This window comes from Nyctereutes procyonoides, unplaced genomic scaffold (assembly GCF_905146905.1).
Source record: "Nyctereutes procyonoides isolate TBG_1078 unplaced genomic scaffold, NYPRO_anot_genome, whole genome shotgun sequence".
Lineage (NCBI taxonomy): Eukaryota > Metazoa > Chordata > Mammalia > Carnivora > Canidae > Nyctereutes > Nyctereutes procyonoides.
Window position 1 is genome coordinate 618,916 of NW_026575049.1, and position 27,765 is coordinate 646,680.

Here is a 27,765-nt window from a genome sequence, read left to right on the forward strand (position 1 = left end):
ATTTTATAACAGAAATTCTTCCAGGCCTTATTTAATAGCAGGCTCAAGCATTGTTAATAAAAACATTTATTTTGCATTTTATACAGAACAACCTGAAGTCTGGATCATGACTTGACAGTTACCCAGGGGTTTACAGACAATGTGTCCATCTCAGCGTGGCTCTAGGGATTAGGGATCCACACAAACACAGGCAGGAGTTTGCAAGGGAGGAAGGGGGCACAGTAGGAGTGTATTTCAATCCTTTCTTAAAGAAAAGGCAGTAGAGCATTCTGAGTCACTGAAAACCTGTGCAAATGGGGCTTCTAAGAAATAAGCATTGTACTGTAAGTTCTTGGGGAAGGGACTGGATAAGGACCTTGATAAATAAAGGGATATTTCCTTGTAGCAGGAAAAGAGAAGGGAGGCCTACTATTGAACCTGATAGTCAAAGGAAACCACGTCCAATCTTAAATAATTTCCCTGCTCAGAAAGTAGTACCTATATCCCTGGAACCAGACTCTGAAGATACCATTCTGGACATTCCCAAGTCCTTATTCAGTGGCCTATAGCATATTAAAATAAAGGGGAGAAAAAAGGTCAGAGGGTAGTGGCTTGTGTTCTGCAGAAGTGAAAACTTAGATCATGTTAAGCACTCATAAAGCCAAATGACTGGGAAGGACTACTGCTTACTTAGATAGTGGCATATATGACCTGCTGAAAGAGGTCTCTAGTAAGGACCAAGAAGGGTAGGTCCAGAGCACCCTCAGCTTGAAGTGCAGCAGGTACAGAAAATCTGGAAGGAGGGAACAAAAGTAGTGGGGAATGGAACACTTCAGATCTTAATTTTCATGGGATAATTAAAAAAAAAAAAAAAAAAACCAACAACACTGGGTGCCAGTCACAAAATGTTAATGGCCTTTATGGTCACTTGATAGCATAAAAAAAAATGCCAAAGATGTCCAACTAACCAACAGGTCTTGCTAGGAAGTGTCGGTGTGCATGGAAGAGGGTGATGGGGCTTTATAGAGCTGATAATCCAACATGATTCCTATGGAAACAAAAAAGGCGGAGTCCTGATTTGCTGGCCTACAGAGGGCTGGAGAGAACAGAACTGAAAGCTCTGAAGTGACTGCAGATTCTCTGCAACCAGCTTTAACCCATGGAAAGGAGAGCCAGATTCTCACTCTAGAGATGGTGGGGGGCCCAAACCTAACCCATACCACATGCATTAGTCCTGGTCACCCTACAGTTGATGGGCAACTCACCAGGCAAGAGAAAGGAACTGGTTGGGGAGGAAGGGGTTACTTTTTATCTCTTAAAGTCTTTATATTTTAACCTCCAACTTATTATCAGTGCCTCAGATACAATTTAATCTTAAGTCTTAAAAAGCCCCCTGAAACAAAACAAAATTATACTTTTTTTTTTAAAGCTCCCTCACTTTCTGGTAGTTAGTCTCCCCCAGTCTTCAGTTTTACCCTGACTTAGAGTCCACAAACTTCATCAGACCATCTGTGCTCATGGACTTGGGCCTCTCTAGTGGGAAGCCTAGGGCTCGGCTCCAGATGAGCTGTGCCAGTACACCCAGTGCTCGTGATACCCCAAACAGGACTGTGTAGTAATTCATCTCTGTCATGCCGTAGTACTGTAAGATAAAAGAGAGAAAAGTTCTGTTAAAGGCCCTGAGGTAATGGCACGCACAAGTTCAGGGTGACACAAACCTTAACCAAGTCAGCCTTAAATAGAAATGAAACTAGGAATAATACAATAATTGGGATTCTGAAAAGAGAGCACCCTTTCCTCTTGCCTGCACCTGCCCTCCGCCATAGGCAACTTTATCAAAGGGGTAAGGAAGAAGGTATGAGTCTTTGCTCTGACTACAAGGTTGACTTTCTGCATGGCAGAGAACATTAGGGGTTGGCACAAATTAAAGGGAAAGCAGGGACAGGAAGGCTCACCTGGAGCAGCACGCCACTGTGAGCATCTACATTGGGCCAAGGGTTCTTGGCCTTGCCCTGCTCTAACAGGACATTGGGCACAATCTTGTACAGCTGAGCAACCAGCTTAAACATGGAGTCATGAGGCAGGTGTTTCAGAGCAAACTCTCGCTGACAGGTATATCGTGGGTCAGTCTTCCTTAGTACTGCATGGCCATAGCCTGGGACAACCTGCGAAGAAAGGGTAAAAAAGCCAGTTGTATTCTCAAGTAGATGTTCTTGTCTTTTCTAAATTCTTTAGGATAGACAAATATGGGGGAGGGGGGCCTTCTCTAACTTAGTGACCTCTTTCATTCTATTTTCCTTAATTCTTCCAAATCATGCAACTTGGGTCTTGGTTTCTTTCCTAGTTGCTAAGCATCTCTGCTTACCCGTCCTGAGTTCAGTGTGTTCCATATGTAGTCTCGTAACTTCTCATCTGACACATCTTTGCCAACTTCTTTCTGTAGTTGTGTGAGCCAAACAAGTACTTCCTATGGGTTAGGTTTGGGGAATAAGATAGTGTCAACACATATGCCAAGAGAGAATGCCAAGATCAGAAGAAAAGCACGAGAGTAAGAAAAGCATGGAGCAGAAAAGGAAAAAGAAGTCTTACCTGATTTGCCAAACCATGCAGGGGCCCTGCTAGCCCATTCATGGCTGCCGCAAAGGACAGGTAGGGGTCTGAAAGGGCACTGCCCACCAGGTGGCTGGTATGGGCACTTACATTGCCTCCCTCATGGTCACTGCGAGGAAGTAAGAAAGGAGAATCAAGGCCAAGAGAAAGAGGAGGAAAAAGGGGCAGGCTATAGAAATACACACCTTGCTGTTCTCTCATCACATGCTAGCCTACTTATGGGCTCATACCAGCCTATAGCAGCCAATGATACAGAAGCTTTTGTAAGAGATGTCCCAAACTCATTACCAGCCTTTATTCACTAATCCACAGGGCTGGAGAGGTCATTGGTTGATGACGCCTGTGTGACAAGTTTCTGGACTCTCACTCCAGCTTTAATAGCAATGGCCAGAAGAGGGAGCTCCTAGAAAGCTGAATGATCATCTACTGTGACAACAACTTTCCCCCCAAGCATTACTTTGTTCTTAAAAGTGGTTATGGTAATCTCCCTACACCTCTGGATTTCCTTTACTAGACTCCTTTCTTGCCTTGTGTGATCCCTCATGCCATGTTTCCACCTCCTTGCTGCCTACCACCTGTTCCCAGAAGATGAGAATGTGAAGGAGCTTTTCTTAAAAATTTCTATCAATCCAGGGCAGCCTGGGTGGCTCAGCGGTTTAGCACCGCCTTCGGCCCAGGGCATGATCCTGGAGGCCCGGGATTGAGTCCCATGTCGGGCTCCTTGCATGGAGCCTGCTTCTCCCTCTGCCTGTATTTCTGCCTCTCTCTCTCATAAATAAATAAAATCTTAAAAAAAAAAAAATTCTATCAATCCCTGGTAGCTATGGTTGCTAGGTCTAGCTTACCTGTGGATGGTGAGGTACAAGCGCATGAGCTCAGTGAACTGAGCATCAGTATAGCCTAACATGTTGGTAAAATTGTGGGACCAGTCCAGCTTAGAGTCAATGGCCCCAATACTGCTGCCCTCTCGGTAGAGATTCCGGTAAATCTTTGCTGCAACACAAGGTAGCTTTGCGATCAGATCCATACAATCTTCATAAATCAACTGTTGAGGAAAATAGAGGGGGGAAAACAAAAGGATTATCAATAAAAAAGAATTAAGCAAGGATGCTCTTTGTACTCCATGGATTGGGCTATTTGGTTAATGGTTTCATGCTCAGTGATTATATATGGAGGGTAACAATAACTATTTAACTGAATAATTTTTATGACCCAGGCTCTGCACTAAATGATTCACACATAATATCTCATGTATATCTTGTGCATTAGGACATAGTAACCTCCATTTTACAGGTGAGGAAACAAGTTCAGAGCATTCAGTTAAATGCCAAAGTCAGATTAAAAAAAAAAAAAGGTTTATTTATTTTTGAGGGGGTTGAGGGAGAAACGGAGAATCTCCAAAAGACTCCCTACTGAGCATGGAGCCTGACCATGTGGGGCTTGATCCTATGACTCTGAGAGATCATGACGTAAGCCAAAATCAAGAGTTGGACACTTAACTAACTGAGCAACCCAGCACGCCCACTTTTATGTTTAATCATGATCTTTCCCACTACATGACTTAATGCACTAAGACACTAGGTTTTAAGAATCAAGTCTATGTTTCACCTTTCTTTTCTTTTCTTTTTTTAATGATTTTATTTATTTATTCATAGAGACACACAGAGAGAGAGACAGAGAGGCAGAGGCACAGGCAGAGGGAGAAGCAAGGTCCGTGCAGGGAGCCTGATGTGGGACTCAATCCAGGGTCCCCAGGATCAAACCCCGGGCTGCAGGTGGCGCTAAACCGCTGCGCCACCAGGGCTGCCCTATGTTTCATCTTTTAAAGAAAATTCACCATATATACCAAGGGTCAAACAGTGGCACTCAACTGCTAGTTAATAACAAAGACTTCTGTTTTGTAAGCACTTATTATATAACAGGTACTGTGATACGTTATTTGCATTTTTTTCTTTTCTCACAATAGCCCTGTAAGGTAATATATCCCTCATTTTATAAATGAAAAAGTTTGGAAGCTTGGCCAGGTCAAGTAACTTGCCCAAAGTTACCCAAGTTACCCACTCAGCTAATAAGCATCATGTAGCTTAAACAATTTTTAACTCATGGACAATCTTGTTTCATCTATACCCTTACTTTCACCTTCCCCCTCCCAAATTATTTTGAGCGAATTCGAAATATCATATATTCCAACATGTAAATATATAAGCATATAACTCTAAAGATAAAGGCTGTGAAAAAAATCATAAAGCCATTAGCCTATAGGAAAAAAAATGAACAAATCCTCGGTATTACTAAATATCTACTGAAAATAGCCCACACTGCAATCATCTCACATCTTTGAACTTTTTTTTAAATTTTACTTTATTTTTTTAAAAGATTTTATTTATTTATTTATTCATGAGAGACACTTGGGCTGCCCTAAGTCTCTTTTGATCAACGTTGGGTTCCCTCTTGTGGTTTTTTTTTTTTTTTTTTTTTTTTTTGGAACTACTTTGCAATTTATTTGTGTAAAATCGGATCACTCGTTCTGGAGAATTTCCCAGTTTAGATTTTGCTGGTTATATACCTGTGATGTCATTTAACTTGTTCCTATTCCTCTGTCTACTGTATTTTCTACAAACTGAGAGATCTAAAGGCTTGAGTAGTTTCATATTCAAAATTTTTTTTTTTTAGCAAGACTACCCAAGTGACCACCTAGTGATGTATGCAAGTATTGAACCACTATATTGTAACCTGAAACTAGTATTATACTGTATGTTAACTGGAATTTAAACCTTAAAAAAGGGCAGCCCGGGTGGCTCAGCGGTTTAGTGTTGCCTTCAGCCCAGGGCGTGATCCTGGAGACCCGGGATCCAGTCCCGCGTCGGGCTCCCTGCATGGAGCCTGCTACTCCCTCTGCCTTGTGTCTCTGCCTCTCTTTCTCTCTCTGTGTGGGTCTCTCATGAATAAATAAATAAAATCTTTAAAAATAAATAAAAATAAAAAGCGTATCTTTACAAAAATAAATAAAAATAAACCTTAAAAAAAAAAAGACTACCTAATAAATAGTGCTGTTTATTTACTAATAGAAACAGAAAAAGAAGGGGCAGCCCGGGTGGCTCAGCGGTTTAGCGCCACCTTCAGCCCAGGGTCTGATCCTGGAGACCCAGAATCGAGTCCCATGTTGGGCTCCCTGCATGGAGCCTGCTTCTCCCTCTGCCTGTGTCTCTGCCTCTCTCTTTCTTTCTCTCTGTGTGCCTCTCATGAATAAATAAGTAAAACTAAAAAACAAACAAAAAAAGAGAAGTAAGTTGATACGGCATAACTCTTGATTTTAGGGTTGTAAATTCAAGCCCCATGTTGGGTGTAAGAGATTACTTAAAAATAAAATCTTAAAAAAAAAAAAAGAGGAAAATAGAATTTAGCTGTCTCTTTTGGGGATATTAGCTTGCTCAACTCTTCGGTCTCAATATTATCTTCTCAAAGGGATTTTAAGTTCCTCAGGGACAAGACAGAGTTTTGGCATTGTTTTCTTTTTGGAAATAACTTAAAAAAAAATCTGCTTTTGGGACGCCGGGGTGGCTCGGTGGTTTAGTGCCTGCCTTGGGTTCAGGGTGTGATCCTGGGGTCCTGGGATCAGGTCCCACATCAGGCGCTTCTCCCTCTGCCTGTGTCCCTGCCTCTCTCTCTGTATTTCTCATGAATGAATAAATGAATGAACGAATAAATAAATAAATCTGCTTTCATCCATAGTTCCAGGTACATAGAAAGCATGGAATAAACACTTGCTGGTTGATATTATTATGTAGTGCTAATACACAAGTTATTATTTTTTAAAATTTCATTTATTTATTCATGAGAGACACACAGAAAGAGAGAGAGAGAGAGGCAGAGACATTGGCAGAGGGAGACGCAGACCCCATGCAAGGAGCCCGATGTGGGACTCAACCCCGGGACTCCAGGATCACGCCCTGGGCGCAAGGCAGGTGCTAAACCGCTGAGCCACCCCACGGATCCCAATACACAAGTTAAATAGCTAAATGCTCCTGCAAGAAGGCAGGAGGTTTCAGTAGTTCTGTTCAAAGAAAGAACAAAACCTATTAATAACTAGCCAAAATGAGTTAATCCCTATGAAGTCACAAGTTATTCAAGTATCAAATATTTTGTGAATTTTGTCAATGTCACTGGATTCAATAATAATTAAAAAGCTACTAGAAGCAAGAAATATTCAGCTAACACTTGCAAGTTCTCAGGAGATTACTTTTGTGATAATCATACTCTAACCACACACACCTCCTTACAGATTTATATCCTCCAAGGAAGTAGGTTACTTCCAGAAGCCTGCATCAAGTATATGTAGTCCTAAGAGACTTGGATTAATTAGCATAATGCCAAGAAGAACAGGATCCTGGGCTAGACAAATTGTTATCTGTGGAGTATATACTAACTTGCAAAACTATTTGGAAAGTAATGATTGGCCACATCAAAAAGAAACCACATAAAGGAGATTGTGTTCATTTCCACTACTGAGAATGAAGTTTATAAACCAACATGTATCAGACCAAGTATGACAACATGGGATCCTTAAGCTGTTTTTGTAGTGGTCAATGCTGTATAGTCAAGAAGAGATCAAAATCAAAACTGACAGAAAACTCTTGTTATCTCTTTCTTTATTTTTTTTTTTAATTTTATGATAGTCACAGAGAGAGAAAGAGAGAGAGGCAGAGACATAGGCAGAGGGAGAAGCAGGCTCCATGCACGGGGAGCCCGATGTGGGATTCGATCCCAGGTCTCCAGGATCGTGCCCTGGGCCAAAGGCAGGCGCCAAACTGCTGCGTCACCCAGGGATCCCATCTCTTTCTTTAAAAAAAAATTTTTTAAATATCTTTATTTATTTGAGAGAGAGAGAGAGATCTCAGAAGGTGAGGGAAAAGCAGACTTGCCGCTGAGCAGGGAACCCAACCAATGTGGTACTCCATCCCAGGATGGTGAGGTCATGATCTGAGCTGAAAGCAGACGCTTAACCAACTGAGCCACCCAGGTGCCCCCTAATTTCTTTTTTTTCTTTTTAATATTTTATTTATTTATTCATGAGAGACGCGGAGAGAGAGGCAGCGAAACAGGCAGAGGGAGAAGTAGGCTCCCCACAGGGAGGAACTCAATCCCAGGATCCCGGGATCAAGACCTGAGCCAATGGCAGATGCTCCACCACTGAGCCACTCAGGCATCCCCCTATTTCTTTTTTTAATAAGTTAAGACTGAGATGCTATTTAGCTATTTGTGCCAAAACACTCTTCATTGATACAGCCTTGTGGGAGAAAAAAAAAGGCAATTAAGACAGGCCAACATCACAACTATCTGGAATAAGGATTATAAGGATTGTAAAGCTGACCATAATCATCATCGTGAGTTGTGGCCAGGTAGTTCGCTTTCAATCATTATTAAGAAGACACAGAGAGGGATCCCTGGGTGGCGCAGCGGTTTGGCGCCTGCCTTTGGCCCAGGGCGCGATTCTGGAGACCCCGGATCGAATCCCACGTCGGGCTCCCGGTGCATGGAGCCTGCTTCTCCCTCTGCCTCTTTCTCTCTGTGTGACTATCATAAAATAAAAAAAAAAATAAAAATAAAAAAAATTAAAAAAAAAAAAAGAAGACACAGAGAGAGAGAAAAAAAAAAAAAAAAAGACGACACAGAGAGGGGCAACTCGGGTGACTCAGGGGTTTAGTGCCGCCTTCAGCCCAGAGCATGATCCTGGAGACCCAGGAATGAGTTCCACGTCAGGCTCCCCACATGGAGCCTGCTTCTCTCTCTGCCTGTGTCTCTGCCTCTATGTCTCTCATGAATAAATAAATAAAATCTTAAAAAAAAAAAAAAACAAAAAAAGAAATAGTGTGTCTGACCTTTGAAAGAGACACAAGATGTAACAGCAAAAGAGCATGAAGCTCTACTAAACTAAAGCAGTTACTGGTGCTAATATTGGTGCAGTGTGAACTTATCAGACACACATCCTCTAAGGCTGACAAATACATCAGTACCACTTATAAATACTCTCCAAAAGATTGGCAAAGTCCTGGAACATAACATGTTTACTTCAAGACAACTCCACTCAGATGACATCTCACGAAGAGATAATGGCAGAACAGTCAATCAATGATTACACCGAAACAAGATTCATTTTAATGATTCAATAAAGGACAGTATGAAACAATGAAGCATGCTTGGATTCCTGGGAAATATCTTATAGGTCTATTATAAAGCATGAAGAAGCTATTTTCTCCTCCTGTCGTGACAGTCAAGAAAATAGCACTGTGAGTAGTAACAGGCAGATCCGAGTGGTCAATTTCTAAAAGACAAGGGTTTTGTTTTGTTTTTTAAAGATTTTATTTATTTATTCATGAGACAAGAGAGAGAGAGAGAGGCAGAGACACAGTCAGAGGGAGAAGTAGGCTCCACGTAGAGAGCACAATGTGGGACTCAATCTCAGGACGCTGGGATCACACCCTGAGCCAAAAGCAAACACTCAATTGCTGAGCCACCCAGGCGTCCGGAAGAGACAAGTCTTAAAATAGGAGAATGCTGGTCTCAATTTAACCTTTTCTGCTATGGTGACCCACACAAATAACAATTACCTGAGTAACATTTAAAAAAGAAAATGGAAAAAAAAAAAAAAAGAAAAGAAAATGGAGGGACGCTTGGGTGGCTCAGTTGTTGAGCGTCAGCCTTCGGCTCAGGGTGTGATCCTGGAGTCCTGGGATCAAGTCCCGCATTGGGCTCCCTGCGTGGAGCCTGCTTCTCCCTCTGCCTGTGTCTCTGCCTCTCTCTCTGTGTGTCTCTCATTAATAAATAAATAAAATCTTAAAAACATACAAATAAATAGGAAAAATGGAAAGCAATATATTCAGATTATACAACCTTCTGAACCTGCTGATACAGGGCTTTATGAATGCTTTAAGTACTTGTGAATGTGTATATTTTCCATAATTCCTATGCCTTCTTTCACAGTGCCAACCTAATTTCAAACTCCCTTCCACTTTCCCCCAATAGCAAACACAATTCAATACACAGTTGGCATTGAGTAAGTATTGACCAACCAAATGAAGCAGGATTTGCCAAAACCCCAAAAGGATTGCATCAGATCAGTGGACTGTGCATGTTATTCTGTGCCATGCATCTAGTAAACTCTTTGGGGGCTTTCTCCTGGTCAAATCATCTATCTAGTGTATCTGCTTCACAAAAAGGGACCATTCTGTTCCTATTTTACCTGTCTCCAAATAAGAAAAGAAAATGAGATGGATGTCTTGCTATAAACCTAGCCAGATAACTTGTACTTTACCCAGTGTTTGTGAATACCATGTAGGGTACTGGAAAGAGGATGGAAGGAGTTATGTACTATGCACTGGGACAAGGCAGTCTTCTCATATTCCAAACAGTTCAAACTAGCAGGGCCACATCTCATTTTCAGAAATCAAAGCTTATTTGTTTCTGGATCCTACTCCCAGGGTAGTAACCACCCTTCTGCTGTGAGACAGTACAGAACATTGGCAGACTGGCATTAGTTCTCCTAGCTAAACTGAAAACTGCCTTAGCTGTCATTCACCTAACATCCCAAGATCTTCCTCATTTGAGGACAAGAACAAGAAAAAGGGACATTTGGGGCTAGGGTAGACTACTCTGTGAAATCTTCCTCAGGGATCCTGTAGTTAAGTCACATCTTTTTCAATGTTCCAACAGCCCTGTGTAATATACCCTATTGCAGCAAGATTTACTGAACTGTATTTTTTTTACATGTATCTCACCCTAATCAAACCAATAACCTTGGTGATAGAAAGCATGTTCCATTTATCTATATAATCCCAAGGACCAAAAGAAAAAGCAAGCCTAAAATAAAAATTTGTTAAATGAGCTTCTGTCATAACGCAGAGTAGTAATCCTCTTAAAGATTCTACATTCCTTTTTCTTCCTTCACACTCAAGTGCTTTAAATCCCCATCACACATCAATCAATACACCAAAATTTCTTACCTCCCAGTACTTGGTTCGGTTGATACCCTCTGCATATGCTCGGGCAAAGTTACTTTCACTGTTGAGGGCTGTAATGGCTGCACTGAGCTGAGACATAGGGTGTAGATTGGTAGGAAAGTTGTCCAGCATGGTGACCACATGGGAAGGTAGAGCTGCCCTCTTTGCCCACTCTTTTGAGAGCCAAGACACCTGTAGAAAGGCAGACATTGCTCATAACACTAGGCAAGGGAAAAAGAGAAATAAAAAAGACAGTGACATCTAAATAAAGAAAATCCAAGAGAATTAAACTCAGTCCACTTATACTGCAGAACTCTGTTCTGATTCCTTCCCCTTACTACATATCCCTACAAACTACCACCCAGAGCCAAATCAGGATTAAGTGCCTGAGATTAGAGAAAGGCAAAGAAGGAGAAAGAGAAGGGCTAACTAATATCCTTCTGCTTTACCTGTTCTTCTGTTGGGATTTGTCCAGTTACCAGCAACCAAAATAAGCCCTCTGGCAGGGGTTCTTCACCGCCTTTAGCCTTAGGCAGCAGTTTCTGGCACTCAGGGATACTATAGCCTCGGAAACGGATGCCCTTGAGGGAAAAGAGTTAGGAGGTACAAATTTTAAATTTACTAGCCTGGAAGTCACATAATTGACTAGTCTCATTCTTATCAGACCTTTCAACAAGTTAGAATAGAATTTTTAAAGCTTAAAAAAAATTTTTTTAAAAGCTTAAATCTTCACATAACTTAATTCTGTTTAGTACTTTTAGTTTTATTAGGTAATATATCGAAAAGGTAGACTTGTTCTTCAGTTATCCCACACGTACCTATTTTCCATACACAAAGACAAATGCTTTGTTTTCTTTACCCTCATCAGTCTAATCTATGGTGCGCACAACAGTCAGTAAACTATGATTAGTGTTGACATGAGGGTCTCTTACCTCATCAGGATCAAGAACTGATGTTTCATATACTAATCCCTTCATGCCTCTCATGCCACCGTACATCTAAAGAAAAAGAGAGGATAGGATGTAACAAGTAGTCAGAATAATTCAGGGTAGAGCTTGTTAGTGTTCCATGGCATCTGAGAAAGGAAATGTACTTCCTGACTTGCAAGACTTCATTCATAGATTTCTGAGAGGTTTACTTACTATAGAACAGAACTTTGCAGGGAAGCCTGCTAACACTGGAAATGAAAATTTTAAGTTGAAAAATCTGTCTTTATTTATTGTGTCTGCCTCTGCTTCCTTCTCTTCTTGTATTTTATTCTTTATTCTACCCATTCTTACTCCTTCATTCCCACAACCAAAGTCAACAGAATGCGATCTACAACAGGGAAAGGAGATAGAGACCAAAGACTAAACACTGCTGTGGAATTATCATTTGAGCTGCTCAGACTCTTAGAGCTGGGGAAGCCATCCTAAGGTTGTTCTAGACCACCTGCTGGAGCTGATCTAGGTGTATAAATGATCAACACAGCATTAGCTCTAACAGAGTCCTGGCCCCAAAAGCTGAGGGGTTGGGAAGAGGAATAGATACTTCATTCATCTCTCCATGGGTAAATTAATCTAGGCTCAACTATTAAATTTATTTAAAAATACTGGGGATCCCTGGGTGGCTCAGCAGTCTGGCGCCTGCCTTTGGCCCAGGGCGCGATCCTGGAGTCCCGGGATCGAGTCCCGTGTTGGGCTCCCGGCATGGAGCCTGCTTCTCCCTCCTCCTGTGTCTCTGCCTCTCTCTCTCTATATATATATCTATCATGAATAAATAAATCTTTAAAAAAATAAAAATTAAAACAGTCTAGGGCGCCTGGGTGGCTCAGTCAGTTAAGCGTCTGCCTTCAGCTCAGGTTGTGATCCCAGGGTCGTGGGATGGAGTCTCACATTGGGCTCCCTGCTCATGAGGAGTCTGTTTCTCCCTCTATCTCTGCCTCCCTTTTTCTCCCTCATAAGTAAATAAATAAATCTTAAAAAAAAAAAAAAAAAAAAAAAAAAAAAAAAAAAAAACAAAGAACATTCTAATTTCTAATGAACATCTTAAGCTCCAACTTTTCCATGTATGGGACAGAATGCTTCTGAATAGTCAGTGAAGAGAATTTTTTTTTAAGATTTATTAAAAAAAAAAAAAAGATTTATTTATTCATGGAAGACACAGAGAGAGAGGGAGAGACAGAGGCAGAGAGAGAAGCAGGCTCCAGGCAGGGAGCCTGATGTGGGACTCGATCCTGAGACCTTGGGATCACGCCCTGAGCCAGGGGCAGGTACTCAACCGCTGAGCCACCCAGGCGTCCCAAGAGAATGGTATTTTTGTTGAAGCACATTACAGAGCTACTTTTTCCAGCCAAAACCCCACAATCTTTACCATGTCCACAGTGATTTGGCCCACTACTGTCTTGCCATGTTGCTGCCTGAAGGTCTTTATTCTGGCCTGCTCCTTCGGTATCAAATCGGCCAATATGTCTTTCAAATTCTAAAAAGAGACAGAGAGGTTAGGTGATGGTCAAAATGTTTAGATTTTTCCTACAAAGTAGGTATGCTAAGACTGCTTTTTAGAATTTGGCTTTCTCTATTTGCTAGAGAAATATGGTCAACTACTCTGCCCAGATGAGGGTAAAAGAATTAGGCAGAGAGGGAAGGGAATGGAGAGTTTATGGGTACAAAGTTTCAATTTGGGAAGATGAAAGAGTTCTAGAGATTGATAGTGATGATAGTTGTACAATAATGTGAATGTACTTACTGCCACTAAACTATACACTTAAAAAAAGGTTAAAATGGGAAACTTTATGTTATGTATATTTTATTACAATTTAAAAGATAAGGCAAAAATATTTGCTATTCCCATCTCACTACACTCTTGAATAAATTACTTCCTAAAATAATAGTAATATTAACTAATAGTTATAACAACAATAACAAAAGACACCTCTGAGTTACTCAGGATAATGATGAGAAGCTAGGTGGTAACCAACCCTACTCCCCATCCCATAATCCCAGGGTCAGATTGCCTCAGTTACTCTTTTCCAGTCCTTACCGTAGAGGAGGCACTGGCATGCCGAGCAGCAAGAACAAGACAAGATGCATTCTGCAAAGAAAACACAACACCTTATGCAACAGTTACTCTTTCCTCCTATGTATAACAAGGAGTTATAGTGACTCATCCTCTTTCTCTCCACCTTACTTAGCCTCTGAGGACAGTCTGACATAAAAAAAAGCTGTAAAAGGCCCTGAATAGCTTTGAAGGAGTCCCCAATCTGGAGGCAATAGCAGATTTAACTCTGCATCCATAGCTTTAATAGCATTTGCTGTGGAGAGGCTCTTTCCAGTCATCTGGGTTTCATCAGGGCGGGCTTTGCTAGGCACTGAAAGGTCAGAGAGGTGGTTGTTAGAGTGCCCAGGCCAACCCAATTCAGCTGTTAAGACCTCTGCAGTGCCTAGTCTTTCGGCAGCACTTCCACCTCTCCAGCCTAGGAGAGGCCACAGGCAGAGGCTGCCTTCACCACACTTCTTCAAAGTTCCTGAAAAAAGCTCAGGAAGACAGAATACCTACAATGTAACAACAGACTACTCAATAACAGCACTGGGAAACCAAAAAACTGGAAAACTACTTTCCAAACACCGAGAGAAAAGAATTATTAAGCTAACGTATATCCAGGTGAGGAAAAAGTCTTAACAAAGGGGGTGAAATAGAGACCTTTCAGATAAAACAAAAGCTGAGTTTGTCACATACACACCTGTCCTAAAGGAATTCTACAAAGACAAATAGTATATAGCTCACCTATGTTTTCTATACTTAGAGGTTTCTCCCCACAAAAAGAAAGGCTACTCTCTATGAGATTGCTGAGGTGCAACAGAGTTCAACACTGCCTTTGAAAAAAACAACCAATTACACTACTAATCAGCTATGAAGTTTGCCAAGATTAACTTCTCTGCACAAGATTTTGAAGATAAAATGATAGTCAAAGCCACCTTCATTTTCCTCATCTATAAAAGTGGTGTTAGGATGCCTGGGTGGCTCAGTGGTTGAGCATCTGCCTTTGGCTCAGGGTGTGATCACCGAGTCCTGAGATCGAGTCCCGCATCAGGCTCCCTATATGGGGCTTGCTTCTCTCTCTGCCTGTGTCTCTGCCTCTCTCTCTCTCTCTGTGTGTCTCTCATAAATAAATATTTTTTTTTAATTTTATTTATTTATTTATTTATTTACGATAGTCATACAGAGAGAGAGAGAGGCAGAGGGAGAAGCAGGCTCCATGCACCGGGAGCCCGACGTGGGATACGATCCCGATCCCGGGTCTCCAGGATCGCGCCCTGGGCCAAAGGCAGGAGCCAAACCGCTGCGCCACCCAGGGATCCCATGAATAAATAATTAAGATCTTAAAAAAAAAATGGTGTTAAATACCCACCACATATTTCACAGGGCTGTCTTCTGATAATTAAATTACGATGATGTGAAAGCACTTGGCAAACTAAAAAGATTACACACACACACACAAACTAATCCAGGAACAAGACCAAACCTTTCCTCATTTTGTCAAAAGGCCAGATACACCTTTTCTTGTAACTACTGCACTGCTAGCTGATTGCACTGAAAATCATTTGAAGCAATAGTACTGTATAAATTCCAAAACAGGGGCACCTGGGTGGCTCAGTGGTTGAGCGTCTGCCTTTGGCTCAGGTCATAATCCCAGGATCCTGGGGTCCTGGGATGGAGTCCTGCATAGGGCTCCCTGCAGGGAGCCTGCTTCTCCCTCTGCCTATGTCTCTGTCTCTCATTAATAAATAAATAAAATCTCAAAAAATTAAAAAAAATTTCCATGCCTAAGGGGAGAATTCAGAAGGGCTGGAGATGTTTTAGAATTTAGTATCCTTCTTTTTTGGGGGCACCAGGAAGAACTGGAAAGGAAAGAGATCCTTCAGAAAAGGTGTTTTTTTTTTTGTGGTTGTTTTTTAAAGAAGGTGGGGAGGAGGAGGGAGTCTTAAGTAGGTTCTCAGAGAAGTGCAGAGCAGCCTGGGGCTTGATCCCTGAGATCTTGACCTGAGCTGAAATCAAGAGTCTGGAGACTGCCTGACTTTCTGTTTCTCCTCTCCTCTGCCCCTCACCCCCTCCCATGTGCACATATGCACACATGCTCTCTAAAATAAGTATCTTAAAAATTAAATGATTTTTAAAATAAAATAAAAAGACTCAATCCAAAGCTAAATTCAGAGAATACAAGGCAAGCTACTATGTTCCCAAAATAAAGGGGGACTGCCTCAGCTTGTTAACTCCTTTCATTAACTTTCTAAAGAATCTCTTCTGGCTCAATGGGAACCATTTGGGCAAAAAAGTAGGCAGCACAAACAGGCCTTTAGCCTCTTCACCCTTCATGGAGAAAATGGAAACCTGAACTAGTATCTAAGAAATGATTTTACCTTTTCTTATTAGTCACCACCGAGTTAACAAGAAAACATGCAAATAAATTCTGTTCCTTGCTCCATGGTCCCTAGATCCTGATATAGAAGGGCCACCTCCCAGAGACTACATCAGCCCTGCAGCAGACAGACCTTTAAATTGTGGGTGGTTGGTTGTTGTGGTTGTTTGGTTTCTAAAAAGGCTACAGGGGAACATATCATCTGAGAGGTGTTAAAATCTCTCCATAATGATCTCTTTTCCACTTTTTAATTTTTTTTTCAAAGATTTTATTTATTTATTCATGAGAGACACAGAGAGAAAGAGACACAGGCACAGGCACAGGGAGAAGCAGGCTCCACACAGGGAACCTGATTCGGGACTGGATCCCGGCACTCCAGGATCACAACCTGGGCTGAAGGCAGCGCTAAACCGCTGAGCCACCCGGGCTGCCCTCCACTTTTTAAAAAAAGATGTTATTTATCTATTTATGAGAGACAAAGAGACAGGCAAAGACATAGGCAGAGAAAGCAGGCTCCGTGCCGGGAGCCCAACTCGGGACTCGATCCCGGCACTCCGGGATCACACCTCCATCCAAAGACAGGCGCTCAACCGCTACGCCACCCAGGCGTCCATTTTTCCACTTTTAAATCAGTTTTAAGTTTCTATGATTGCAGGGGTGCCCTGCTGACTCAGTTGGAAGAGCATGAGACTCCTGATCTTGGGGTTGTGAGTTCGAGCCCCACGTTGGGTGTAGAAATTACTTAAAATCTTTTTAAAAAAAGATTCTAGGGCAGCCGGGGTGGCTCAGTGGTTTAGCGCCATCTTCAGCCCAGGCCCTGATCCTGGAGTCAGGATGGAGTCCGGTGTCAGGCTCCCTGCATGGAGCCTGTTTCTCCTTCTGCCTGTGTCTCTCATAAATAAAATTTTAAAAATAAATAAATAAATAAAGGAATCAGATGGGTCATTACTGCTGCTTCATTACAATCATTTCTCATATCTATCTGTATGAACGCTACTTTAAAACAATGCATAGGGGGGATCCGTGGGTGGCTCAGCGGTTTAGTGCCTGCCTTTGGTCCAGGGTGTGATCCTGGAGTCCCGGGATCGAGTCCCATGTCGGGCTCCCTGCATGAAGCCTGCTTCTCCCTCTGCCTGTGTCTCTTGCCTCTCTCTCTCTCTCAGTCTGTGTCTCTCATGAATAAATAAATAAAATATTTTAAAAAATAAATAGGGATCCCTGGGTGGCGCATCGGTTTGGCACCTGCCTTTGGCCCGGGGCGCGATCCTGGGGACCCGGGATCGACTCCTGTGTCGGGCTCCCGGTGCATGGAGCCTGCTTCTCCCTCTGCCTGTGTTTCTGCCTCTCTCTCTCTCTGTGTGACTACCATAAATAAATAAAAAATAAAAATAAAAATAAATAAATAAATAAATAAATAAATAAATAAATAAAACAATGCATAGGAAGAGAAACTTAGAACTACACTGTCACCCCACTTCCAACATCAGCAAAGTCTTCATTACCTTTGTACTAAGCATCTTGCCCTTTCAGGTGAGGAGCTTCAGGAATAACTTAGAGGGTTGATCTCAACTGTCCCTGATCTCCATTAGTAACACTTCTTAGACCTCCAATTTATAAAGCAATCCTGTTTTGTGGATAGTGTGGATATGCAGCTATAGAATAAAGCTAGTATATTCTGTTTCTACTGCCCTTCTCTGCTGCTTATTACCTGTGACCCCAGCCATGTCATTTAATGGTTCTGTGCGTCAGTCTCCTTATCTGTAAAATGGGAACAGTAACAGTACCCACCTTAAAGGACTGCTGTGAGAATTAAGGCAACACTTAAAAAGCACTTAAAACCATGTCTGGCAAATGCTTTGTACCTGTTATATAATAAATACATAAAATTAAACAGTATGTCCATTTTCTCACATCCTCTCTGCAGCTTAAAAGAAAACTAAAGAAATTAGAAGGATTTTAAAGGCAGCAATCCGTTGATATAACCACTCAAAAGGCTAGAATAGGAAAAATTCAAGTTAGAACAATTTTACCTAATGAGGTAAAACACAGAGCACACGATTAGGAATGTGGAAAGGTAAAAATCAAAAAATTAAAAAAAAAAAAAAAAAAAGGGATCCCTGGGTGGTGCGGCGGTTTGGCGCCTGCCTTTGGCCTGGGGCGCGATCCTGGAGACCCGGGATCGTGTCCCACGTCGGGCTCCCGGTGCATGGAGCCTGCTTCGCCCTCTGCTTGTGTCTCTGTCTCTCTCTCTGTGTGTGTGACTATCATAAATAAATCAAAATCAAAAAATTAAAAAAAAAAAAGGAATGTGGAAAGGAAATCTGGGTTTTTAGCCCCAGCTCCATTACTAGACAACAGACAAAACAACTAACTGCAGTTGACCCTTGGAACATGGGAATTAGGGATGCAGACCCCTCATGCAGTTGAAACTCTGGCTATAACTCTTGATTCCCCCAAAACTTAACTACTAATAAACTACTGTTGGCTGGAAGCTTTACTGAGAACATAAACGGTCTATTAATACCTATCAAATATTATATGTTACATACTGTATTCTTACAAAAAAGGTAGAGAAAATGTTAGTAAGAAAGTCCTAAGGAGGGCAGCCCTGGTGGTGCAGCGGTTTAGTGCTGCCTGCAGCCTGGGGTGTGATCCTGGAGACCCGGGATCAAGTCCCACATTTCTCCCTCTGCCTGTGTCTCTGCCTCTCTGCCTGCCTCTCTCTCTGCCTCTGAATAAATTAAAAAAAAAAAAAAAAGGGTCTCTTGGTAAGAGATCTCATTTCATAAAAAAAAAAAAAGTCCTAAGGAAAAAATATATTTGCAGTACCATACAGTAAAAAATCCACACGTAAGTGGACCAGCAGTTGAAACTGTGTTGTTCAAGGGTCAACTGTATTGTTCCCCTTTCCTTCTCCATATTTAGGATAACACTCAAGCTACTTAGCTCAAAGTCTGATAAGTCTAATAAGGACATATGTAAAGTCTAATAAGGACATAGGTAAAGGTACCCAAAAGCCTTGCTATTTAAAACATAACTGCCTAGCCAGCAGCATTAGCATTTCTTGGGGCTTGTCAGAAATGTAGAATCTTGGGCCTCACATCAGACCTACTATATCCAAATCTGCAGTGTAACAAGCTCCCTAGGTGACCCACATGAACAATAAGGGAGAAGCGTAGAATGTAGACCCTGGCATGTACAGCTATTAACGATCAAGTCTTAAATCCAGGTTCTGCCACTATCCTGCTGTGTTACCTTGGCTATATGACTTAACTTCTAAGTCTCAGGTTTCATATCTCTAAATTGATAATAATAAAGCCACTTTTGGGGTAGATAAGTAGACTGTACAAAATAGTCTGCATGAAAGCATCTATGCCTTCTGCATAAGTGAGTTCAATAAATAGGTGTTTCTCAGAAAAGTGTTTTTTTTTTTTTTTTAAGATTTTATTTATTCATTCATGAGAGACACAGAGAGAGAGGCAGAGACACAGGCAGAGGGAGAAGCAGGCTCCATGCAGGGAGCCCAATGTGGGATTTGATCCCAGGACTCCAGGATCATGCCCTGAAGCAAAGAAAGGCACTCAACCACTGAGCCACCCAGGCTTCCCTCTTTGAAGAGTGTTGGCCTATTACCTACCATGTCAAGTGTCTTTACTCTCTCCTGGAATTGGATTCCAGGAAAGAGGTAGTCAAGCCTGAGGAAGGGGTGAATGGATAATTCCCTCTACCTGCAGAATAGGAAATAAAGCCCCAATTTTCTTTTTAAGGGAGGGCCTTAGGAGTGTCCCAACCAGGAGGGGAAGAGTCTCAAGGAGAGGAAACAAATCTAACTACCCAGCAGAATAAATGACTAGAAAGGAGAGACTGGAGGACTGTTATACCCAAGGTTACACACCTCATTTCACCTACCTCCTAGCTGCCAAAGAAACCTGCTGAATAGCTCTGTATAGTACATTCAGACTATACTCATTGATGGGACAGGCAGATTACAAATCTCTGAGTCATCCCTGAACTTTCACCTACCAGCTCCTCCCTCTAATTCTTGAGGTGTGGCAACTAGGCTTTTGCCTTCCAGTAGCATGCCACGTGGTGAGTCACCCTACTGGAACAGCAGCTGTCAGGTGAATCAGGGAGTCACTTTATTCAACAGGTCAGCTCCTTCAGGTGGAGAGATGGAGAGAGCTGCTTCCAAAGACAAGGGCCTGGCTCACGTGTCTGACAACAGATTCGCTAAAGGGTAGGGGGTGGGTGGTTACAATCAGTAAGAGGCTTTTTTAAACCTCAAACGCTGCCACCCCTTGCAAGAACTCTTATAGTGAGTCTGCTATTATTGATGATAGCTCTCAACTGTGCTACAACAGAAAAATGTAATTAAAAGAACTTCCACCTTAAAGGGACAAGAGAGGAAAAGGACTTAGTACATGCAGGAAATTCTGCCAAGCACTTGCCTTGCCTATAATACTTAAGGTATTTCTGGAATAGGGTATTGACCAAATCACCAAAAATCATCTGAAACTACTCCCTACTCCCTCAAATTCTAGGAACAGCAGAGTCCTATTTGAAAGAGCAGAGTCCTATTTGAAAGAGCACTTTAAAAAGTTGTTATTTCCCTCTTACTCCTCTTAACCTATTGTCATCATTGATCCACACTTAGGACCTTTACTCCAAAGGGGAAGGGCCAAATTTTCTTTGATCCTCCATCCTAGGCATATTTAGAACATGCCCTGCAACATATCCAAGAGCTCCAACATTAAAAGCCTGAGAGAGATGCTCCTGATTTTAACAGAGCCCTTGCCCTTCATCAAAAAAAGATCAGAGCTTGCCAAGCCAGCAGAACTGGCTTAGTTGATGAAGCAAACATAATGCACTAATAACTGGTAGGAAAAATCTTGTGCTGCAAAGGCTTCCAATGCAGAAGGAACAACCTGCATTAAAGGAAAAAGAATATGCACAGGACAAAGACTCCTCTCTCCCCAGAACCAGGTCAGAGAACTAAAGCCTTTTAACATCTGTGTTTCACAATGGTAATACTGGAAGTAGGCCTGCACTCCTCGATCGGGCTACTTAATAGCCTGAGCACGGTAATCTTCAGATTTCATACCTTGAGCTCCTTCATACTCATGAGTTTCCTTAATAATTCTACCTAATTGTCATTTTCTAACAGACTCTTCCCTAAAGACTTACTCCAAGGAAGACCACCAAAGACCTCAGAAAAGAATCAAGAGCCCTAAATTTTCCTTTCAGTAGAAATCTTTACAGTTCTTTAACAATTATTTTCTGGGGGATCCCTGGGTGGCGCAACGGTTTAGCGCCTGCCTTTGGCCCAGGGCGGGATCCTGGGGACCCGGGATCGAATCCCACGTCGGGCTCCCTGTGCATGGAGCCTGCTTCTCCCTCTGCCTGTGTCTCTGCCTCTCTCTCTCTCTCTCTCTCTCATTCTCTCTGACTACAATAAATAAATAAATAAATAAATAAATAAATAAATAAATAAATAAAAAAAAACAATTATTTTCTGAACATCTACTTATTCTATACACACTAAGTGTACACAGGTGAGTAAAGCACATAGGATCTGCTGTCCTATTAGCTTTCTGAGAACTAAAAACTGCTCTCACTTCCACTAGGAGTTTAAGATTTTATTTATCCCGGCAGCCCAGGTGGCTCAGCGGTTTAGCGCCGCCTTGAGCCCAGGGCGTGATCCTGGAGACCCAGGATAGAGTCCCATGTCGGGCTCCCTGCATGGAGCCTGCTTCTCCCTCTCTCGGTCTCTCATGAATAAATAAAATCTTAAAAAAAAAAAAAAGATTTTATTTATCCATTCGACAGAGACAGAGAGAGAGAATAAGCAGAAGCAGCAGAGGGAAAAGGAGAAACAGGCTCCCCGCTGAACAAAGAGAAGGACATGAGGCTTGATCCCAGGATCCTGGGATCATGAGCTGAGCCAAAAGCAGATGCTTAACTGACTGACTCACTCAGATGCCCCCTACTAGGAGTTCTTACAAGTTTTAGTGCCTAACACTTTGGTCCAGAAATTTACAAGAAATTTTTCTGAAGGCATTTGAGAAAAAGGCCTAGAAGACAAACCTAAAGAAAATAGTAAAAAAAAGCCCATATACTCAAAAATTTATACATTCAATAAAGTTGCAAATAAAAAGACCTGTATGTAGCTTTACTGGCCCAAAAGAAGGGGACCACCAGGCATCATCAGTCAGAAGCATTAAAAAAAAAAAATAGAAGTTTCTAGATCCTATCCCACCTTTGCTGAATCAGAATCTGAAGACAGAATTCATGAATGTGCAACGTGAAGAAGCAACCCAGATGATGATGCCACTGTGAACTTACAGAATTTTCATTTTTTATTTGTTATTTTTTGTTTCTTTTCTTAGAGGGGGTAGGGGCAGAGGAAGATTGAGAGAATCTTAAGCAGGCTCCACGCCCAGCATGGAGCCCAACATAGGGCTTGATCTCAGAGCCCTGAGATCATGATCTGAGCCAAAATCAAGAGTCAGATGCTTAACTGACTGAGCCACTCAGGTGCCCCAACAACTTTTAAAATGATAACATGTGGGCAGCCCGGGTGGCTCAGCGGTTTAGCGCCTGCCTTCCACCCAGGGTGTGATCCTGGAGACCCGGGATCCAGTTCTATGTCAGGCTCCCTGCAAGAGCCTTCTTCTCCTTCTGCCTGTGTCTCTGCCTCTCTCTCTCTCTCTCTCTCTCTCTCTCTCTCTCTCTCTCTGTGTCTCTCTCATGAATAATTAAATAAAAATTTTTTTAATTTTTTTAAAATTTATTTATGATAGAGAGAGAGAGAGAGAGAGAGAGAGAGAGGCAGAGACACAGGCAGAGGGAGAAGCAGGCTCCATGCACCGGGAGCCCGACATGGGATTCGATCCCGGGTCTCCAGGATCGCGCCCTGGGCCAAAGGCAGGCGCCAAACCGCTGTGCCACACAGGGATACCTAAATAAAATATTTTTAAAAATTTGGGCAGCTCTGGGGCACCGGCTGGCTCAGCTGAGCACACCCAACTCTTGATCTCGGGGTCATGAGTTTGAGCCCCCATGTTGGGTGTAGAGATTGCTTAAAAACAAAATCTTAAAAAAAAAAAAAAGATTTTGGGTATTTGAGTCAAAAAATGAAAGACAGTCATATGCTCAGAAAGACCTATTGCTGGGACGCTGGGTGGCTCAGCGGTTTTGCGCTGCCTTCAGCTCAGGGCCTGATCCTGGAGACCCGGGATCAAGTCCAGCATGGGGCTCCCTGCAGGGAATCTGCTTCTCCCCTATGCCTGTGTCTCTGCCTCTCTGTGTCTCTCATGAATAAATAAAATCTTTTTTTTTTCTTAAAGACCTATTACTAACTTTGCTTCACTACTGCTTCTTTTTTTTTAAAAAAAGATTTTAATTTATTCGGGATCCCTGGGTGGTGCAGTGGTTTGGCGCCTGCCTTTGGCCCAGGACGCGATCCTGGAGACCCGGAATCGAGTCCCACGTCGGGCTCCCGGTGCATGGACCCTGCTTCTCCCTCTGCCTATGTCTCTGCCTCTCTCTCTCTCTCTCTCTGTGACTATCATAAATAAATAAAAATTTAAAAAAAATTTAAAGATTTTAATTTATTCATGAGAGACAGAGAGAGAGAGAGAGAGAGAGAGAGAGGCAGAGACACAGGCAGAGGGAGAAGTAGGCTCCCTGCAGGGATCCCGGATCTCCAGGATCAGGCCCTGAGCTGAAGGCCGTGCTAAACTGCTGAGCCACCTGGGCCGCCCTTCACTACTGTTTTAAATTTCATGCCCTACTCAACTCTATCACATAAAGCACTGAAGGGCAAAAAGAATTACTATGTAGCTTTAGAGAGATCCACCACATCTGGCTTCCTGCCTTCTGCCCACTTGGATTCTAAGAAACAAGAATGCCAGCCTTCACCTTTCTAATGATCTACTTTAGCAGTGCTTCCCCACACCCATGCATTCATCTGTTAACAATCTAAAGGCCACTGGGGGCACCTACCTGGGTGGCTCAGTGGTTGAACATCTACCTTTGGCTTAGGTAGTGATCCCCGGATCGAGTCCCATTATCAGGCTCCCAATGGGAGCCTGCTTCTCCTTCTCCCTATCTCTGCCTCTCTCATGAATAAATAAAAATAAAATCTTAAAAAGGCCACTAGGATGGACAAATGCAGTTATCACACCAGTAGCACATGAGGAGGATTTACTCTCCATTTGTCATCTTCAGCCCACCTAGCAAGCATCAAGGAACGGACATCCCTTTGAGTAGGCTGATAATCAAAGCGAAGGCACATAGATTTGGGTGCTTGCCTTTAAAAGTTCTAGGCTGTACAGAGTGCCTGGCTGGCTCAGTTGAAAGAGCATGTGACTTAATCTTGAGGTCGTGGGTTCAAGCCCCATGTTGGGTGTAGAGATTACTTAAATAAATAAACTTAAAACATTTTTTAAAAAGATAGATAGAGGGATCCCTGGGTGGCACAGCGGTTTGGCGCCTGCCTTTGGCCCAGGGTGCGATCCTGGAGACCCGGGATCGAATCCCACATCGGGCTCCCGGTACATGGAGCCTGCTTCTCCCTCTGCCTGTGTCTCTGCCTCTCTCTCTCTGTGACTATCATAAATAAATAAAAATTTAAAAAAATTAAAAAAAAATAAAAAGATAGATATAGATTTATTTATTTAATGAGAGAGAGAGAGAGAGAGAGAGAGAGAGACAGGCAGAGAAACAGGAAAAGGGAGAAGCAGGCTCCCTCCATGCCGGGAGCCCGATGCGGTACTCGATCCCCGGACTCCAGGACTGTACCCTGGGCCAAAGGCAGGCGCCAAACCGCTGAGCCACCCGGGGATCCCCAACTTAAAATATTAAAAAAAAAAAAAAAGTTCTGAACTGAGAGCCTAGCTAATATTTCACAGAAAAAACTTAACTTTTGTTGAACCCGATTTCTGACTAGGATTAATACAAAACACATTCAGTGATGTAGGTCTACTGTAAAGGAATTATAAGCATTAAATACATGTCTTGAAAAAGTCTAGAGGGACGCCTGGGTGGTTCAGCAGTTGAATATCTGCTTTTGGCTCAGGGTGTGATCCCGGGGTCCCAGGATCTAGTCCTGCATCAGGCTTCGTGCATGGAGCCTCTGCCTGTCTCTGCCTCTCTCTCTCTGTCTCTCATGAATAAATAAATAAACTCTTAAAAAAAAAAAGTGTAGAAATACTTAACACTTTTGGCTTGATTTTCTCAAAGTCATTGAACATCTTGGCTTAGAGGAGCAGTGCTCAATGGTACAAGAAATAATTATGATTTGTTAAGTCACAATAGTGTTAAAAGAGAGAACAGAAATAAATCAGTGGCCATACTCTAACTCCCGACCCAAATCCAAACTCAGATCACATGTGAAAAAATAATACATCACAAAGATAAGGCATCCACAGCTAATACTAAGACCACCGTTTAGTAGAAATACATTTGGGTAAATAAGAAGTCGAATAATCTGAATTAGTATCTCTTTCCAACTCAGGTGTTCATTAAATTACCTGAAAGTGGATAGAGTGGAACAATGTAACAATGACTGGCATTTGTGTCATCTAGCAAGGTTAAAAAAATCTCTTCTCAGAAAAGTGAAACTACATCTGACCTTGAGAATCAAAGTGGTAAGGGTCAGTGTTCCCAGATCAGGAAATGAATTCTCTTTGCTTTCCAAAGCCTACCTTAGCAGCAAAAGTAAAATCAGTTAAGCTTTAGGCTGATCTGAATATTCAAGGCAGGTGCTAGCAATGCTACAAACTGAACAGGCTTCCTGCTATCCTGGTTATTCTACTTAGATCTCAGGAAATTTCCACTCGAGTTTTTTGGGCTTTGCTAGTTTTTAAGGATCAAAAGCTTTCAAATGGCTTCCAATTTATAGGTTTCTGGGGTCCTCAGGATCATTTCTACCAGGAAAGTCAACAAAACAAAACAATACTGATTCTACAATTAATGTAGCACTATCATCCCAAAAGCTTCCTGGGCTTCCCCAGAGGCTTAAAAAAACAAAATGAATTCAAAAGGTAAATTCTAAAGGCTTTTAAAAATCACTGAAGAATTAAATGATCTGGTCTGGGTTAGGAGCTCTGGAATGAGCTAATTATGGTGTCATGTCCCCTATTCTGCCAAAACACTATCTAGAACTCGCCTCATTTCCCAAGGGGCCTTCCTTACCCTGTTCCCTGGCAGCAGCAGAAGCAACAGTCAAGTAAGACAAGTGTCTCCCAAACGATCAGCCTCCACCTGCTGCTGGGCACCCGGAAGAACCTCCATGCTAGATTCTACAGGCTTCACCTCATCTGCCAGCCATGCAAACTAACACACAGCACGCCAATGCCATCTTAAGACTTTCCTTTCCTCCAGGTGCTGGCAGCTTTAATCTGCAGGAGAAAGTGTAAGTTCTCTGCAGAAGTCAAGGTCACTTGTGGGACTGTCCCTGCCTGGATTAGAGGGCTGGGACTCTCCTCAAAACAGCAGTTTCTCTATTTAAAGGGTTAAGTGACCCAGGCACCAAAGCCCTGGCCATTTGAAACTGAAAGCACCATTACCTGCAACAAGATTCCTATGATCCAAAGGTAAGAACATTCAAGTAAATGAGGGCCTCAAAGAATGAGAGGGCTCTCTCTCCTGGGTAGACTTCTAAGCAATAGCTAAGCCTGAGTGAGCAAGGAGTAGGACCGGTCATGTGACTTTGGCAGCACTATCTCCAGTCCAGTATCTTCACTTTCTGGCCTGCCGTTTGGAGGAACAATCTTTCTGGTTCTTTCTGCAATCATTATGTGATAATCATGCAGAAGGTCTTACAGAAGGGCTCCACCCCACCCAGGATCCTCCTATACGAAGAGTAAGTGCAAGAGTCCCAAGGACAAAGAGGACCCAGTCCCACTCCACCAGCAGAACTGCTAAGGCTCGGTCACTAAAAGCTTCAAAAATTGGGTTGGAGAAACAGTAAGAGGCAGTTTGGGAGCCGACAAGGCCCTCCCCGCAGAGCAGAAGCCGAAGCCGGCCACGGCGCAGCTCACCAGGGGCAGTGCACGGAGCCGGCCGCCGGCCGCCTCTCCTACCCCCGCACCCCTCTCCCCAACCGGCCCTTCCCCTAAGTCCGGAGGCACACGACACCGAGGCTCTCCAGCGGCAGCTCCTTTCCGGGGCTCCCCCGTCCTGGCCGAGCCGGGTGACAGCAGCGTCCGGGCTCTCCGCCCGCCCAAGACCGCAGGCCGGAGCAGGCAGCGCCCTCTTCACCCCCGGGGGCAGAAGGCCAGCGGAGCACATGGCCTGGGAGCGCCACCGAGGGCTGGCGGCCAGCCAGGCGTAGGGCCCCTTTAAGGCGCGCAGGGGTGTGAGGTGGAGGGGAGGGGACCCCGGCGCCCGAGGGCCTGCAGTCGCCTCAGCCCTACCCTGGGGCCGCGCGCTCCCTCCCGGAGTTGCTCACCTTGGCTCCGAAGAGCCGGGCGGCCGCAGTGAGTAGAGCCATGACGGGCGAACGCGGGCTTCCGGCGGGGAGGCAGGACCGGGAGAGCTGCGGCCGGGGGAGCCGCCGCCGCTGCACCGAGGGCCGCGCCGACGGGCCGACAAGGTTGAAAGGAGGCGGCTGAGGGAAAGGGGAGACGAGCCGGCGGCGGCGCCCAGCCCGGGGTCCTCGGCGAGGCCCCGCCCCCCGCTCCGACTCGCTCCCGCCCCTCCCAGGGGACTCGTCTCGGGCCCGGCCATTGGCCCGGCGTCCGCGGGGGCGGGACCTGAGCCGCTGACAGCGGGCGC

The 27,765-nt window shown here is 43.4% G+C and overlaps 1 protein-coding gene across 1 annotated transcript; it reads right to left on the bottom strand.

Annotated features, from left to right (window-relative positions):
* Window positions 1-48: 48 nt before the first annotated feature.
* On the bottom strand, window positions 49-27,765 carry CS (citrate synthase). The gene is made up of 11 exons (XM_055329307.1): window positions 27,440-27,765; window positions 13,608-13,658; window positions 12,939-13,046; window positions 11,519-11,584; window positions 11,036-11,167; window positions 10,590-10,778; window positions 3,435-3,634; window positions 2,569-2,698; window positions 2,345-2,446; window positions 1,935-2,144; window positions 49-1,621 (listed from the first exon to the last, which is right to left on the bottom strand). Exons 1-11 carry the CDS (start codon window positions 27,479-27,481, stop codon window positions 1,451-1,453), a joined length of 1,401 nt encoding a protein of 466 aa, XP_055185282.1. The 5' UTR covers window positions 27,482-27,765; the 3' UTR covers window positions 49-1,450.